This window comes from Apis dorsata, unplaced genomic scaffold, assembly GCF_000469605.1.
Source record: "Apis dorsata unplaced genomic scaffold, Apis dorsata 1.3 scaffold_691, whole genome shotgun sequence".
In the NCBI taxonomy this organism is placed as follows: domain Eukaryota; kingdom Metazoa; phylum Arthropoda; class Insecta; order Hymenoptera; family Apidae; genus Apis; species Apis dorsata.
This window is the reverse complement of record NW_006263870.1, coordinates 6185-21880: the sequence shown is the minus strand read 5'-3', so window position 1 is coordinate 21880 and position 15696 is coordinate 6185. Positions and strand designations below refer to the sequence as shown.

Below are 15696 nucleotides of genomic sequence, written 5' to 3'. Positions count from 1 at the left end.
AATAATTGAATTACTTATTTTTGTATTCAAATATTTTAATATAAAATACTAATTTAGAATGCACTAATTTAAAATCAGCTTTAATTTTTAAATCAATTTTTCATTTCTCATATTAGGTTCTTATCAAATCAGTTTTTTCAATATATGATTCTTTTTATCATATTTTTTATTTATAGTATTTTATAATATTAAACGGTATTCTACTTCGATTAATTTTATTATCGAATTATTAATTTATTATAATATTTATAGTTTATTATAGTTTATTATAGTTTTTCTTATTTTTATAATAATAAATAATTAATTTTTACTATTGTAGTTTGTCTCAATTTAATTACAATAATTATTATTTCTTTTATTTCACTGAAATGTATTTATATATATTATAAATATATTTATAATGTATAAACAAATATAATACATAGAATGCTATTTCAATAACATTTGTTACCGAAAATTTATCAAGAATTTAAATAAATGAAAGATGATTTTATCAATATTTCATAGTAATATTACTTATAACTATTGATTTTTATTAACATTTAAGTTTTGTATGCAACAATAAATATTTTTAATTGATTACATATCATTAAGATTTAATTATTTATCACAATTTTTATGTTTTATATAAAATAAAATCATTAGATAATCGGTTTTAACTTAAAATTTTTTTTAAGTTAATTTGCTACTAAAACAATAAAGAAAAGTATTTTTAAAAAGTTGTTTTTGATGACAAAAAATGGAAATTTATAACAGAAACATTAAATTCATTATAATCATAAATCATTTATTTAAAAAAGGATAACGTAGATTATTATATATAATATATATTTATATTATTAATTATTCCAATTTTTAAATTTCACAATTTTTTTATGAAAGGCTAAAAATAGCAGAAAATTATAAATCAAAATGAAAGATACATAATTGATTAATTTATGTTATAAGCCAATAATTATAGATAAGATTACCAAACGCGATATATTTATAATGTATCTAAATATATCTAATCTCTATGATATAACATCTATTCTGATTGGGAATAATAAAAGCAGGAAAAAACTAAGCAGAAAAGAATACTAGTCACATACCAAATGACACATTTCTTTAGATTTAGATTTAGATTCTAAGCAATATTTCTTTTTCTCGTGATTCTCAAGCGATATTAAATATCATAACTTCATAATAATATGACGACAACAAAAATCATGATCATAAAAAAAGTCAACAATTTAGTTTTATATGAAAATATATTTTACTTAATATATTTTAATATATATTAATATGTTACGCCTTAATAAGCAGCATGAAAATTATTATGATTTCTCTATCTTTCTTCTCTCTTTTGCATTTCTCTTTCTGCATTCTAAGGAATATAATAGGAAAGACTCATAAGTAAAAAGAAGAGTCATATGTGAATCATTGATTACCTATAAAGAAATTAACGATAGAAATTTTTGGATTATAATTATAACATGCCAAAAATGATTATTAATATTCATTGTTGATATTCAATTTTGATTCAACGATTGTTTTATTATTTATTTTATTTTTGCATTCAGCGGATCCGAAGGATTGCCAAGTATGTGTATATAAACAGAATTCAATCTCTCTTCAATTGTATTAATGTATTATATCTATATTATATTTTATAATGTATTATAAAATTTTTTATAAATAATCTCAAAAATAATAATAAAAATTTGAAGCTAAGATTCAGGGTTTCTTCTCTTCCTTGTCTCCCTCAATTTCAGTTTTTTCTTTGATTAAAAATACATATTAAAATTATAAAAAAGTACATATTAAAAGAGAAAAACAGATACAACCATGGCCTGTTAGTATGATATGGTTTTTGAGTTTTTTCTGACATTCTCTGAAACATTGTCTGAAGCATTGTTATTAAATTAGAAAAAAAATAATATAAATAATAAATATTTTTTTATCTGAAATTAATATAAATTATATTTGATTTCGAATTATCGAAGTCATTTACATTAATTATAAAAGATTTCAATTTATTGTCTATAATATAATTTAATTCTCAAAATTTATTTTCAATTTTGTTTATAATATGATTTTATAGTATATATTTTATAATTATACATTTTAATACATTTTATAATATACATTTTGTTTAATCTTCTTTCGTAATTCTTTTTATAATTTCGAAAATTTATCATTTTGTTTTTCTCTTGAAATTTAAATGTTGCATTCTTCATTGCAATATATTTTTTTACTTAATTCTATGTCAATTCTATAGGATTAATTTGCAATAATACAATGAAAACTGAAGAATGCTAATGATTTTCGTTTTTGTCACCTTATCTACGGTATAAGTAAATTTTACATTTTATTACTTCATATAACAATTCAATTTTGTATCATATATTCAGCAACTATATTTTTGAAACGCAACAAATTTTTTATATTTTCTTTTTTCTTTTTTTATAGATATATTTTCAATTTTTAAAATTTTTAAAAATTTTTATAATGATGTTTAATAAATATTAAATATTAAATCAAATTTTAATAAATAAGAAGCGACGCAAATTTAATATTGCAGTTTTCATCAAAAAATTTAAGAATTTAGTCCAAATCTAAGATTTAAAGTTCTTTTACAATATTATATTGATATTGATTAATTTAAGTTCATATTATAATATAAATTACAATTTACATTTTATATATAATATATATGTATTAATAATAAATTTCTGAAGAAACGATATATATGATGAATAAGAAATTTTTTGATATTTAGAATTTTATATTTGAAAATTTGATAAAAAATTGTCTTTTTTATAAAATTAATGTGATAAAATTTATTTATCACATTTGATTTATCACAATCAAAATTGCAAAATAAATACAAATAAAAATAAAATAAGTTAAAATTTATTACTATTATTATTACTATTACTATTATTAATTATGTATAATTTAGTAGAAAATTTCAATTATTTTAAATATTTGATCAAATATTTAAAAGTATTTTATTTAAAATATACTCATTATTTTTGGTTAATAAAAACTTTTTGTCTTAACTTATATATAAAATTTTTAAATTCTTGTATGTAATCATTTGGATTATTATTTTCAAAAATAGAAATTCACTTTTGTAATTATAATGAGATAAATATAATAGAGATAAATATAAAAAAATTAAAAACATATATTCAATATATATTGTTAAAAAATTTTTATTTTAGAAAGTAATAATTGATTGAAATTAAAATTTTATTTTATTATTAAATTTTATTAGAAGTCTTTATTAGAAGTTTTTTTCTTTATTAAATTTTCAAATTTCGTATCAATCATCAAGGTTTTTTAGAACTTTATTCTTAAAATTTTATAAATTAATAATATTGTGAAATATTAATATAATATTTGAATATTAATATAATAATTAATATAATATTGATTAATATAATAATTAATAAAATATTGAGGGAGATAAGGAAGGAAAAAAATCCTCAATATAAATATGATGTTGCTATATTTCTACATAAAAGGATTAATCTGTAATATATACTAATGTCCAAATAATTGATAATTTTTAAACTCTTTGATAATTTTTATTGCAATTATTCTTAATAATGGACAATTTTTATTCACAATTATATTATATTCTAAATTGTTTTTAATAAAAAAAATTTTTTTTTTAATGATAAAATTATTTTCTAAATAATTAACAATATATTTTACAATATGTATATCACAATTTTTATTTTTTGTAAATTATTCAGTAAATTTCTAAAAATATTACTTTTTTGTTGAAATTAATTACATATATACAAACAGTTTTTATATCTACTATATTTATTTAATATTATTTGATATTAGAAATTTTATTTCTTTTATTAATTTCTAACTATAATTCTATATAATGTCTTAAATTGGTTGAAATTTATTTTATATTAATATTTGTTCAAATTTAAAATTTTAAAATATTTTAAAATTTTAATTAAGCATCACAACATAACATTATATTATACAAATTATTATTTAAACATTTAAACATTAATTTTGAATATAAAGTTTATATTAAAATAAATATTTTAATATTTATATATTAATTTATATATTTTCTATATTTATTATAATAATGATTATTATAATATTTATGCATTATTTATGCAAGATTGTTACATATAATATTTAATTATATATTTTTAGATTTATTTTCTAAGAAAAAAAATAATTATATCTCATTTTTCTTATCATAATGTTAAAATAGAATTCAAATTTTCGACAAAACAATGTCATCATTAATTATTTATTATTATATTATTTGATATTATTATTAATATATTATATCAAATTATAGTTTGAATCGATTCTTTATAAATTCGATTCTTTATACTTGTTACAAATTTATAAAAATTCAAGAAATTAAGAATATAGTTTGATATCTATAAAATATTGATTTGCTTTATTCACCAAAAATACGCGGAATATTCAAAATAAAAATTTAAATTTTGCTATTCGATATTTTCTATTTATAAAATTATTCTGACATTTCTCATATTCAGTTTACAATAAATTAATTTAAAAAAATTTTTAATATTTAATAAGTAAAATGTAATTACTTTTTCACAATGAATTTCACAAAAAATACTTAAACAAAATATACTTTATATTCACATCTGCTCAGTCATTTTCAAAAAATCCGCTCTCATTTTATTTATTGATACATTGAAGCAGATATTACAAAATTTACAACGTTAATAAAGCCAAGTTCATGCGATAACATAATGATATATATTTCATGCTTTTAAGTTGGTATATAACCCAAAATATGTTATGTGTAATTATTTTATAACTTAGTAATATAAGTTTATTGTTTCGATTTAAGCACTCCATAAATAACATAAGAAATATGATTAATCCACTACAAAAATTATTTTCTTTCTTAAAATATTGGTATTTTAGATACATGCTTGTTACGGAATTATACATGGTTGAAGAATGGGAAAGAAATTTCATCAGTATCCTTTCTAAAATGTACATAAAAATTAAAATCTATTCAAAAAATATTACAATATATAATTTTATACATTTAAAAAATAGTAACAAACTACTATAATAAAACATTTGAAAATTATTTTATTATTCCTATAATACATATAGATATATTTTTTATTATACTCTTCTTTTTCTTTTTTATATTCAATTGTAAAATAGTATTACCAATTATACAGTACATGTTACATTCAAAATCAATAATATTTTAATTATATTTATTCTAAGAAAAACAATTTATTCTTGTATTTTAATTAAAAAAATTTCTAACATATAATTAACATTATATGGAAAGTAAATTTGTATTCAAAGTTATATATGATTTTAGCATTTTAAAATGAATTAATATATTTTATTAAGGAAATATCTCTATTTAAAACCATATGTATATTTTATTATATAATTAAATATTAAATATTCAATTAACTAATAATTGTAGTAATTCATTTTTTTTATATTTAATAATAATTTAATAGTAATAAATGCTTTGTTACATGAGAAAAATCCTTTGCAAAATGAAATATATTTGATAACTATTCCTTTTAAGATTGAAAATAATTATTTATGTAAAATATTTTTAATATGTAATAATAATAATAAATATACAGAACAAGTACAAATTTAAAATCAGCAAATATATTTTAATATAACATACCACAATGGTATTAGATTTCAGATATTTTTAATTATTTTTTAACATATCAACTAAATTATATTTGAAATGAATATCAACTAATTTAATTACAAATAAATGTTAAAAATAATATAAAGAAAAATTTAATCACTAAATTATAAGATATAATATGCAGTGTATTTATATGGTTATTGTTTTAATTTATTTACGTATTGTTATTGTATTTTTTTCTTTTTCTTCTTTTACCAATTCATTTATTTATAATACAAATTAGAAATGATATTAAAATGAAAGTAACAACTATTTTAATTATGCTCATATTTTGTTTTATGTAGAATATGTATATTTTGTTATTATAATTTGCTATTATGATTTTTTTGTTAAATATTAAGTGCCTTCAAAAATAATTCCAATATCTTTAGTACTATAATATTATATATAAAGAAATAATTCCAAATTGAACTTTCTAAAATTTCTTAAATTGATTATACATAATATTCATAATTACAAATATGCATAAGAAATATAATTATAATCGCAAATATGTGATACGTAAGTAAAATAACAATATTTTATTTGATATTATAATGTGAAGAAAATAAAGGACGGATTATATTTGAAACAAAAAAATATTGTTTTTTAAATTTTGTAACATTTACGAAAAATTACAGTTTTTATATGTATCATTTATGTATTCCGTGCAGTGATTTTAATTCTACTATTATATATACACCACATATCACTGTAATAAAGTAGTAAATACGAATGTAAAGTCAATAAAATAATGCCTGATAAACTCTATTAAATATTAATACAGAGATTTATATTAAAGGTAAATATGATATGGATCTTCCATCTGATTGTAAGTCATTCTCAGTATCTAATCGTCTAACCCGTACTCTTTGCTTGTAATGATATTCCTTGAGATAACTTTTAAGCGTCTTTGGCAATTGTAACTTATTAATACCGTCATATGTCGTTCGTGTAGTAATTACTGCTCGACATAAATGTTGTAAAGGAAAAGCAAAATTTCGATGAAATGGTATAGTAAGCATAGGTTCAAAAAACATAGAACATGATGGATGTTTATAATGCTCAATTAAACCACATACCTGAAAAAATACACGAAATTTCGAATATCTATATAATGTATTTTCTATATTTAATTTTGAAAATAAAAATACCGTTTCCGAAGCATAAACTCCTGGATCATGTGAATCAAAACTAAATTTATGATTCCATTGTTCAATTCGAGCATGTAATGACCGTCCATATTTTCGAAAACTAACAGAAAAAATAAACTCCTCTTGAGCCGAATCACGTAACAAAAATGTACCTTCTTGTTTACCCTCTAACAAACGTTCAGCTTCATATCTATCCATTTTACCCCAATAGAAAGAACAAGCTGTAATTGATCTAAGATCTGGCACAAGACAATGAACATAATCAACCTATTAAAAAAATTAAAAATATAAATATCAATTAACAATAACCAATTTATTTTTTCCTATGTTCAAATAAAAATAATCAATTAATTTACTTGAGTATGTGCTGGCCTCTCAATGTTTGGAATTAATGTAAAATCAATTTGTGATAAAGCTGTAAGAGCAGCAGCTTGTATACCAGCATGCGCTTGGAATAAAGCTGCTAAACTGTCTACTGTTATTCCATTTGGATGTACTTGAATTCCAGAAGGATAATTAGGCTTATAACCAGGAGGAGGTTCAACACCTTCCTCCATTTCTCGTGCACGTTGTAATCGTGCTCTTTTGTCACAATCCTATAATGAAATATTAAATAAATATAAATATTAAATAATTATATATATATATAATAATAATAATAATAATAAATTATTGAAATATTAATAATACATACTTCCATTGGAAACTCTTCTGGATTAAATCTTGAAAGATTAATTATAGGACTGGGTGGAAGTGGTCCAAGTATTGGACTTTGAGGAGCAGATCGGCTATTAAATATAACACTAGCTCCCATAGAATGTTCTTCAGTTCTTCTATAACCAGTGCAAACACAATCTAAATTATTATTTCCCTGACCAGGAATAATATCTGTGCTTTTAGAATTTTTATTTTTAGCACAGTTAAATTTTAACACCCAGTTACTTCGTTTTTTCTTTGAAGACAAAATATGAGTACATATTGAATTTTGATCTTTATTACGTTGTTTGCCTAAATATAAAATTAAAAATTTAAAATTAAATTTTATACACATATTATATATATAATATATAATATGTGTATATTATATATTATATATTACATATTATATATTATACATATTTATATGTATTATGTATTATTGAAATTCATAAAAAAAGACAGAAAATACAAAGATATATTTTTACCTTTTCTCTTTCCAAATGATAAAGTTTTAGAAGATCTTCTTAAAGAAGGATTTATAGGACTATCTTCAGAACTACTACTAGTATTACTACTTCCAGAACTACTGCAACATGCCTCTTGTTGTTTAAAACATATCTCTTTATTAATGTTTCCATTACTACAAATTTGTTTTGAATTTTGTGTCTCAATTGGTTGACTATATAAAGTTTCAAATCTAGAATTATGATTATCTAGATCTAAATTTACATGATCATTATCCAAACTTCGATCTGCTTTACATTCTTCATGAAGAATTAAACTTAAATTCAATGTAGATACATTTCCATTATTTTCATTATTATGTAAATTTTCTATACCATCTTGATTCATTATTTCTAATTGTGTTGGTTGTATAGCATTACATGTTTCAGAAGATTGCCTTTCATTGTCCATTCTAAAAAATTCTTTGAGACTAGCGAAATGCTGTCCCATTATTGAATGGATTGACAGGCATCTTATTGCCCTCAAAAGTATTTCATTTTCATTTCTCTTTTACAAAAATATTATAAACACTATTACATTATGAATAATATGCCATTATATCAATATTACATAAATATATTAATCAATAGAAAATCTTGATTATCTACAACAAAATACATTATTTTTAAATAAATATTTAAAAAATATTACAATAAAAAATGTCTTATTTTAAAATGCATAAATTAATTATTAATTTTCTTTAAATAATTATAGATTCTTTATAAACTATATTATATTTAAATTGTAAATTTAATATTGTAAATTAATTATTTAAATTGTAATTCAAAATTTAATGTAAAACAAATTATTTTTTACAAACAAATTCAATTTTAAACACAAAAGTGTATAAACATAAATATACATATATATATACATATTTACAGCGTATAAAAATTTTAATGCATGTCTTCACAAAATTATTGAAAGAAATTATTCAGACGTTTATAATGAGCATTTCCTAATGGCAGCTACTTGAAACACGTTCAAACAAGTTTTGATAAGTTTTTTCTTATTAATTGAGGCATATATATCAAGAGATATCTTTAACTTTCACCAAAGAATATATTTTACAATATAAATAGATTGATATTTTAATATATTATACACTTTTTTCTGAAATTAATATAATAAAAGAATTAAAATTGTCAAAACATTACTGTATAGTCAGCCATTTTCCCTAACTAATTTTCTCTCATGAATCATTGGTAAAATATAAACAAGATAGTATCTCATATATCAAAAGAAAAAATAGTGAAATAAATGCATAAATGCATAAATAAATTATAATGTGCTATTATATAGATGCTATTATATTAGATAAATAATTATAAATATATAAATATTCATAATATTTAGTAGATATAAATATTTTTAATTGTATATTTAGCAAAAAAAAAAGATTAAGTACATAAAAATTAAATATATAACATGTTTTTTATTCTATTAAAAAATCCATAATTAGTAATCTTTTAATCTATTAAAATTTCCATATTAGTATATTTTACACGTGATAAAAAAAAAGATAATGGATTTGTATATTGTATGAAGCATTACTGCAACAAAAAAAATCTTTTTAAGATAAAATAATTAAATTTAATAATGGAAATTAACAAAAATACAATTTTAATAACCGGATTTGGTCCATTTGGTAATCATATTATTAATGCCAGTTGGGAAGCTGTAAAAGAATTAAGTAAACTATGCGCTAATTCAAAAAAAATGAAGGATATTGATATAATTGTGAAAGAGATTCCAGTTTCTTATGAAGATGTTATTATGTATATACCTAAATTTTGGAAAGAATATAAACCTATAGTAAATTTCAATTTATACAATTATATCTTAAGATTCTATATATAAATAATTTGTTTTTTTGCTTTTGTTTCTTAGGTAGTTTTACATATAGGAGTAAGTTATAAAGCACAATGTTTGACTATAGAATGTTGTGCTCATAGTAATGGTTATTTAAGACCAGATATATTTAATAAATGTCCAGATGAAAGTAATATTAAAACTGAAGTTTTGGAAACTGAAATTAATGTTACACAAATCTGTAATATAATTAATGAAAATTCAAATGAAACAAAATGTCATGCTTGTATTTCATATGATGCAGGAAGATATTTATGCGAATATATATTTTATAAATCTTTACAAATTTCACCTAAAAGAACATTATTTGTTCATGTTCCTGATCTCACTCAATATTCAAGTATACAAAGTGCAAAAGGTTTATTCAATATCTTGTATTATATAATTAAAAATATAAAACAAAAATAAAAACAATAATATTAAATGTAAATTCAAATAATTTACATATATAATATGTAATATTTATTCCTAATAAAAATTAATAAATTTATTTAAAATATCAAAACTATTTTTATAATTTATTATTCATGGTATACTTGAATCTATTTTATTTATTTTAAATTTTTTCAATATTCTAAAATATTATAAATTGAACAAAACTTGAAATTATTTTTTAAAATTTTTATTTTTTTATCCAATAAGACTTATTTTTTTAGATTTATCATTAAAAAATTTTTTTCTTCAGTAAGAAACGAAATATTTAATAAAATATTTAAAAGTAAAATTTCAATTATATCTAAATAGACATAATATACAAAGATACATAAATATTTTGTGCAGAATTAATATATACATTAATTATATATTTATATATTATAAACATATTTTTGTTTTATTTATGATCCTCCATGTTGAAATCTAGTACGTGCTGGTGGAATATTGTATCTAAGCTCTAGAAATTCTGGTTTTCTAATCAAAGATGCTACATGACCCATTTGAATTGTACAATCAGGGTTTAAATTTGGAGGTAATAATGTACATTCTCGTTCCAAAATACAAGCTAATCCTTCTAAAAGTTCTACAAATCCCATTGATGCTGCAGCTCTACGTAATCGATTTACCTCCTATACAAAAATATAAATATTATAGATTAAAAAATTTATAATCCTCCATTTAAGGAGATTAAATCTTACCTTATAAAAATTTTGAGTTTTTTCAGGTAATTTTCTTGCATGTCTTAAAATTTTTTGAATATCTGATTGTAATCCAATTTGACGAATCCAAGAAGGTGCATTTTGAGTATAACTTCTTTTTTCATTTGGTCTAACTGGGAAACTAATAATCGCACCTTTAGCTGCATCAATAGGACCTAAATTGCTAAAATTACCTAACCAAGGTACAACATCTAAACCTGGCTCCAAGACTGTTAACATTAAGTTTGATTTCTTTTTTGTATCTGCCCATGAATATATAAAACCATACCATTCACTACTTAATAAACAAAGAGCTACCATATTTTCAACCTATAAGAAATATTCATTTTATAATCTTCAGAAAAATAAAAAATTGAATTTATTTAAATGTAACCTTTAAAGCTCCATGTAACAGCACACAAAAGGATGGTACTTTCCCTTCATCTCCATTCTCATCTGTATCTGAATCTTCTTCTAGAGATATTCCTTGCATACTTGAATTTTTTTCTGTAGATAATGGCAATACTAAATGTCTAGATATAGCACTAGGACTACCAACATCTGCTACTGATATAAATCCACAAATTTCTATAGTTTTTGATATTATTAAACCAGATACTAATTCAAAATCAGTCTTTTTAGTATATGCCTAAAATAACAAATAAACATAGTTTCATTCATTAAATTCTAATTGAATTTATTTCTTCATTTATATTATTATTTACCATAGGTGCTGGTGAAAGAAGTATACGAGAACCTAAATTTCCACATTTCAAATATCCTTGAAAAGATACATAATTAGTTTCTGCTAACTTTTGAAAACAAGCTGTAATTGAATGTTTTGAAATTGGTGTTTCAGGAATTAATACTACACTATCACCACCAGCAAGTTCAACTAATCGTTGGTATAATGGTAAAGCAATATGTAAACCAGCATCTAATAAAAAAATAACATCTAATAATAAAATCTAATAATAAAAAAACATTGAAATTAATAAATTCCAAAAAAAAGATATTTAAATATTATATGACCATATTTTGACATACCTTGCTGTGATGAGATACATACAACACTTAGTTTTCCTGGATAAGGAAATGGTAATGGAAATAGATTTATATCTCTTGTTACATTTAAAGAATTTAAAGAGTCAGCTAAAGACATTGGTCCTACGCCAGGATTACCATCAGTAATTAACACTACTTGACAGGCAGTAGTATTGCCCCATTCTGCCATAATAACATTATTAACACCATGAAGAGCAGTTTCAATGCAAGTTTTGTCACATTCTTCAATATATTGTAATTTTGAACGTATACTATCATAATCACGAGTGAATGGACAAATAACTTCATATAATGATGAAAAGACAACCTAAATTAGAAAAAAGATAATTTAATGATTTAAAATTAATGAAATAATAATATTATTTATTATTAGAAACAGAAACACTTACTAAAGCGACAAATTCCAACTTTGAATTCGTTTGTAAATAATGTAACAATGCATTTATTCCATGTACAGCTAAATGATGTCTTGTTAATTGTTCATTTTGATTACTTTCACCAGACACGCTTCCTAATATCGGACGTCTCATTGATAAAGATACGTCTAATGCTATAACTGTTGGCATTTTGATATATTTATTAACAAATATTTTAGTCGTTGATTTACATAATACAATGGTTTTCCAGATTTATTTCTTTAATTATTTCTTACAATATAATAGTACATATTAATTATTATTCGAAAATTTCAGGTTAGAATATCGTATATTTTCATACATCTAAGTACAGTTATGTATTCCTTCATAAACATTTCAGAATTTGATCATTTATATATAAATAAATTATATTATTATAATTTTATTTTTTATTTAATATTATTTTCTTCTTATTTTTTTTAAGTTTTCTTTTTAGATATAAATTCATTATTTTTATATAAAAATAAAATATAAAATTTATTCAATTAATATTTAAAATTGAAAATTGAAAATAATAAATAAGACAATTAATATAAATAATTATCTTCTAAAAATTATTTCTATATATTTACTTATAAATAATATGTAATTATTATGTCTTTAAAAATAACATTATGTAATAATTTTATTATAATTAAAGTTACACTTGAAGTTTATAGTTTTATTACAATTAGAGTTTGAAATTGAATATATAAAATCTTTTCTGTTAGAAATAATTACATTTTGAATATTATATTTTTCTTATAATTCTTTCAATCATTTTAATCAACATAAATGTTTTATAATAAAATATGTTTTAAATAAATAAAAATTTTTATTATATTTATATTCGATGAAAAAATATATTGTTTATTTTAAAACACATTATTAGGAAATAAATTATTATCATATTTATTTTATATATATAAAGTATTAATAAGATTTTTTATATATAATCTCGAGACAAATTTTAAATATGTGTAACTTTCAAATGTGTGCGTCAATGATTGCGTACTATATACGAGATAAAAAAAACAAATAATTAACATTTCTTTTTCAATCTATTTATCATACGTACTTGTAATGATTTCAAGTTATTCTAAATTTTAGAGTTAATTTTATAATATAAATTGAAATGCATAATACAATTGAAAATCTAATCAACAGAAACATTTAATGTAAAATGCATCTGTGCTTCATTATCTACACAATTATTTCTTTACGTTGTATTCTATCTGCAAATTCGTGGCATTTACGAAATAAACAAATATCTCCCATTATATTTGGTAATTATTTTTTTACATCAAATAATATAATGATAATATATATATTAAATATTAAAATTAATATGATTAGCCTAAAAGTTCCAGGCGATGGCGGTAGTCAAATTGAAGCAAAACTCAACAAAACAAAAGTGGTACATTATTTATGTGAAAAAGTATCTACTGAATATTTTAATATTTGGTTAAATTTAGAATTACTTGTACCAGTTATTATAGATTGTTGGGTAATTTTTTTATTTTATGTTTTTTATATTTTTCATAATATGTGAGATAAATAAAAATATTGTATTTTAGATTGATAATATGAAATTAATTTATGACAATGTTACAAGAACAACAAGAAATCAAGATGGTGTTGATATACGTATACCAGGCTGGGGTGATCCATTTGTTGTTGAATATTTAGATCCAAGTAAAGCTTCTCCTGGAGTATATTTTAATGATATTGGTAATATGTTAGTTAATGAGCTTGGATATGTTAGGAATCATTCTATACGAGGTGCACCATATGATTTTAGAAAAGCACCTAGTATGTATATATGCATATATATTTACATAATAATTATTTTATATTATAGAATATTGTTTTAAATTCTTAATCTTTATAATTCATAATTGAAAAAAATTTTCATTTTTAGATGAAAATGAAATATTTTTTAATAAATTAAAAAATTTAATTGAAGAAACATATAATATAAATAAACAAGTACCTGTGACATTATTAGCACACAGTATGGGTGGACCAATGTCACTTATATTTTTGCAACGTCAATCTCAAAAGTGGAAAGACAAATATATTAATTGTTTAATTACTCTTTCAGCTGTTTGGGGTGGAAGTGTTAAAGCACTTAAAGTTTTTGCAATTGGTATAAAATATTATCAAAATATTGTATTATAATTTATTTTTATAATTATTTATAAGTATTTTATATTATATTTTATTATTTTTTATTATATTTTAAGTATTTTTATAATTATTTTATAATTATAGGAGATGATTTAGGTGCATATCTTTTACGCCAAAGTATTCTTAAAGATGAACAAATAACTAATCCCAGTTTAGGCTGGTTATTACCATCGCGATTATTTTGGAAAGATACAGAAATATTAGTGCAATCAGAACAAAAAAACTATACATTATTGACATTACAAGATTATTTAATGTAAGATATAATATATATAGATAATGATTTATGTATAATCATTATTTAATAATATTTAATAATTATTATTTATTTTATTCATTATTAATAATATTTATATTTATTCATTTAATCAATGGTTTATTATTAAAAACTTATATTATTAAAAATAACATTTATAGAGATATAAATGTTCCAAATGGTTGGGAATTTAGAAAAGATAATGAAAAATATCAGTTAAATTTTACTGCACCAGAAGTTGAAGTACATTGTCTATATGGAAGTGGTATAGATACAGTGCAAAGGTATTTAATTATATTCTAACTAGATTAGTAATAAGCTATAAATTTTTTCGGATATTTAGTATATTTTATATAATATAATACACTATTATATAAATAATACATTTTAAACTATTAGATTATATTATAAACCTGGTACATCAATAGAAGGAATTCCTCAATTAATTCCTGGTGATGGTGATGGTACTGTAAATTTAAGAAGTTTAGAGGGTTGTAAATATTGGCAAGGTAAACAAAAACAAAAGGTTTATTCTCAAGTCTTCCCTAGTGTAAATCATATGGACATTCTTAAAAATAATAATGTCTTGAATTATATTAAAACTCTTTTAAAAGTATGATGTTATTCTTTCATGTATAATTTTTAGTATAATGATTAAATTAAATATTTAAATTTAAATATTTAAATTATAATAAATTGTATAAATATGATAATAATATCTTCTGATAATAAGTTGCAATTA

At 20.2% G+C, this 15696-nt stretch overlaps 4 protein-coding genes and 1 long non-coding RNA gene across 7 annotated transcripts in view; 3 read left to right on the top strand and 2 right to left on the bottom strand.

The window, feature by feature from the left end:
* LOC102680145 overlaps positions 1 to 9253 on the bottom strand; it is a 12735-nt gene extending 3482 nt beyond the window's left edge. Inside the window, exons 1-6 of one of the 2 annotated variants that reach the window (XM_006622483.2) lie at positions 8926 to 9251; positions 8025 to 8647; positions 7535 to 7848; positions 7197 to 7436; positions 6841 to 7107; positions 6292 to 6768 (exon numbers count right to left, since the gene is read on the bottom strand). In XM_006622483.2, coding sequence (XP_006622546.1) covers positions 6478 to 6768; positions 6841 to 7107; positions 7197 to 7436; positions 7535 to 7848; positions 8025 to 8493 — 1581 coding nt within the window. In that variant the 5' untranslated portion in view covers positions 8494 to 8647; positions 8926 to 9251 and the 3' untranslated portion in view covers positions 6292 to 6477. Of the gene's footprint in view, positions 1 to 6291; positions 6769 to 6840; positions 7108 to 7196; positions 7437 to 7534; positions 7849 to 8024; positions 8648 to 8925 lie in introns of those variants that run through there. The other variant, XM_006622484.2, reaches the window with a different exon arrangement.
* Positions 4754 to 5288, top strand: LOC102680019. The gene is made up of 2 exons (XR_004151435.1): positions 4754 to 4988; positions 5131 to 5288. It is a non-coding gene; the product is annotated as an uncharacterized LOC102680019 (long non-coding RNA).
* A 233-nt stretch (positions 9254 to 9486) lies between the features above and the next one.
* LOC102680356 (pyroglutamyl-peptidase 1) lies at positions 9487 to 10325 on the top strand. The gene is made up of 2 exons (XM_006622485.2): positions 9487 to 9858; positions 9934 to 10325. The coding sequence occupies exons 1-2, from the start codon at positions 9643 to 9645 to the stop codon at positions 10321 to 10323; spliced, it is 606 nt and encodes a 201-aa protein (XP_006622548.1). The 5' UTR covers positions 9487 to 9642; the 3' UTR covers positions 10324 to 10325.
* Positions 10326 to 10673: 348 nt separating this feature from the next.
* LOC102680484 (integrator complex subunit 14) lies at positions 10674 to 12849 on the bottom strand. Its single transcript, XM_006622486.2, has 6 exons — positions 12503 to 12849; positions 12096 to 12420; positions 11774 to 11985; positions 11443 to 11697; positions 11049 to 11378; positions 10674 to 10979 (listed from the first exon to the last, which is right to left on the bottom strand). The coding sequence occupies exons 1-6, from the start codon at positions 12677 to 12679 to the stop codon at positions 10752 to 10754; spliced, it is 1527 nt and encodes a 508-aa protein (XP_006622549.1). The 5' UTR covers positions 12680 to 12849; the 3' UTR covers positions 10674 to 10751.
* Positions 12850 to 13479: 630 nt separating this feature from the next.
* On the top strand, positions 13480 to 15683 carry LOC102680632 (group XV phospholipase A2-like). Of its 2 annotated transcripts, XM_006622488.2 has the most exons (8): positions 13480 to 13794; positions 13873 to 14015; positions 14086 to 14320; positions 14430 to 14522; positions 14613 to 14657; positions 14783 to 14954; positions 15116 to 15238; positions 15354 to 15683. In XM_006622488.2, the coding sequence occupies exons 1-8, from the start codon at positions 13692 to 13694 to the stop codon at positions 15571 to 15573; spliced, it is 1134 nt and encodes a 377-aa protein (XP_006622551.1). In that variant the 5' UTR covers positions 13480 to 13691; the 3' UTR covers positions 15574 to 15683. The 2 variants fall into 2 exon arrangements, with proteins under 2 accessions (XP_006622551.1, XP_006622550.1); XM_006622487.2 differs by having other exon boundaries at positions 13482 to 13794; positions 14430 to 14657.
* The last annotated feature ends 13 nt before the right edge of the window (positions 15684 to 15696 follow it).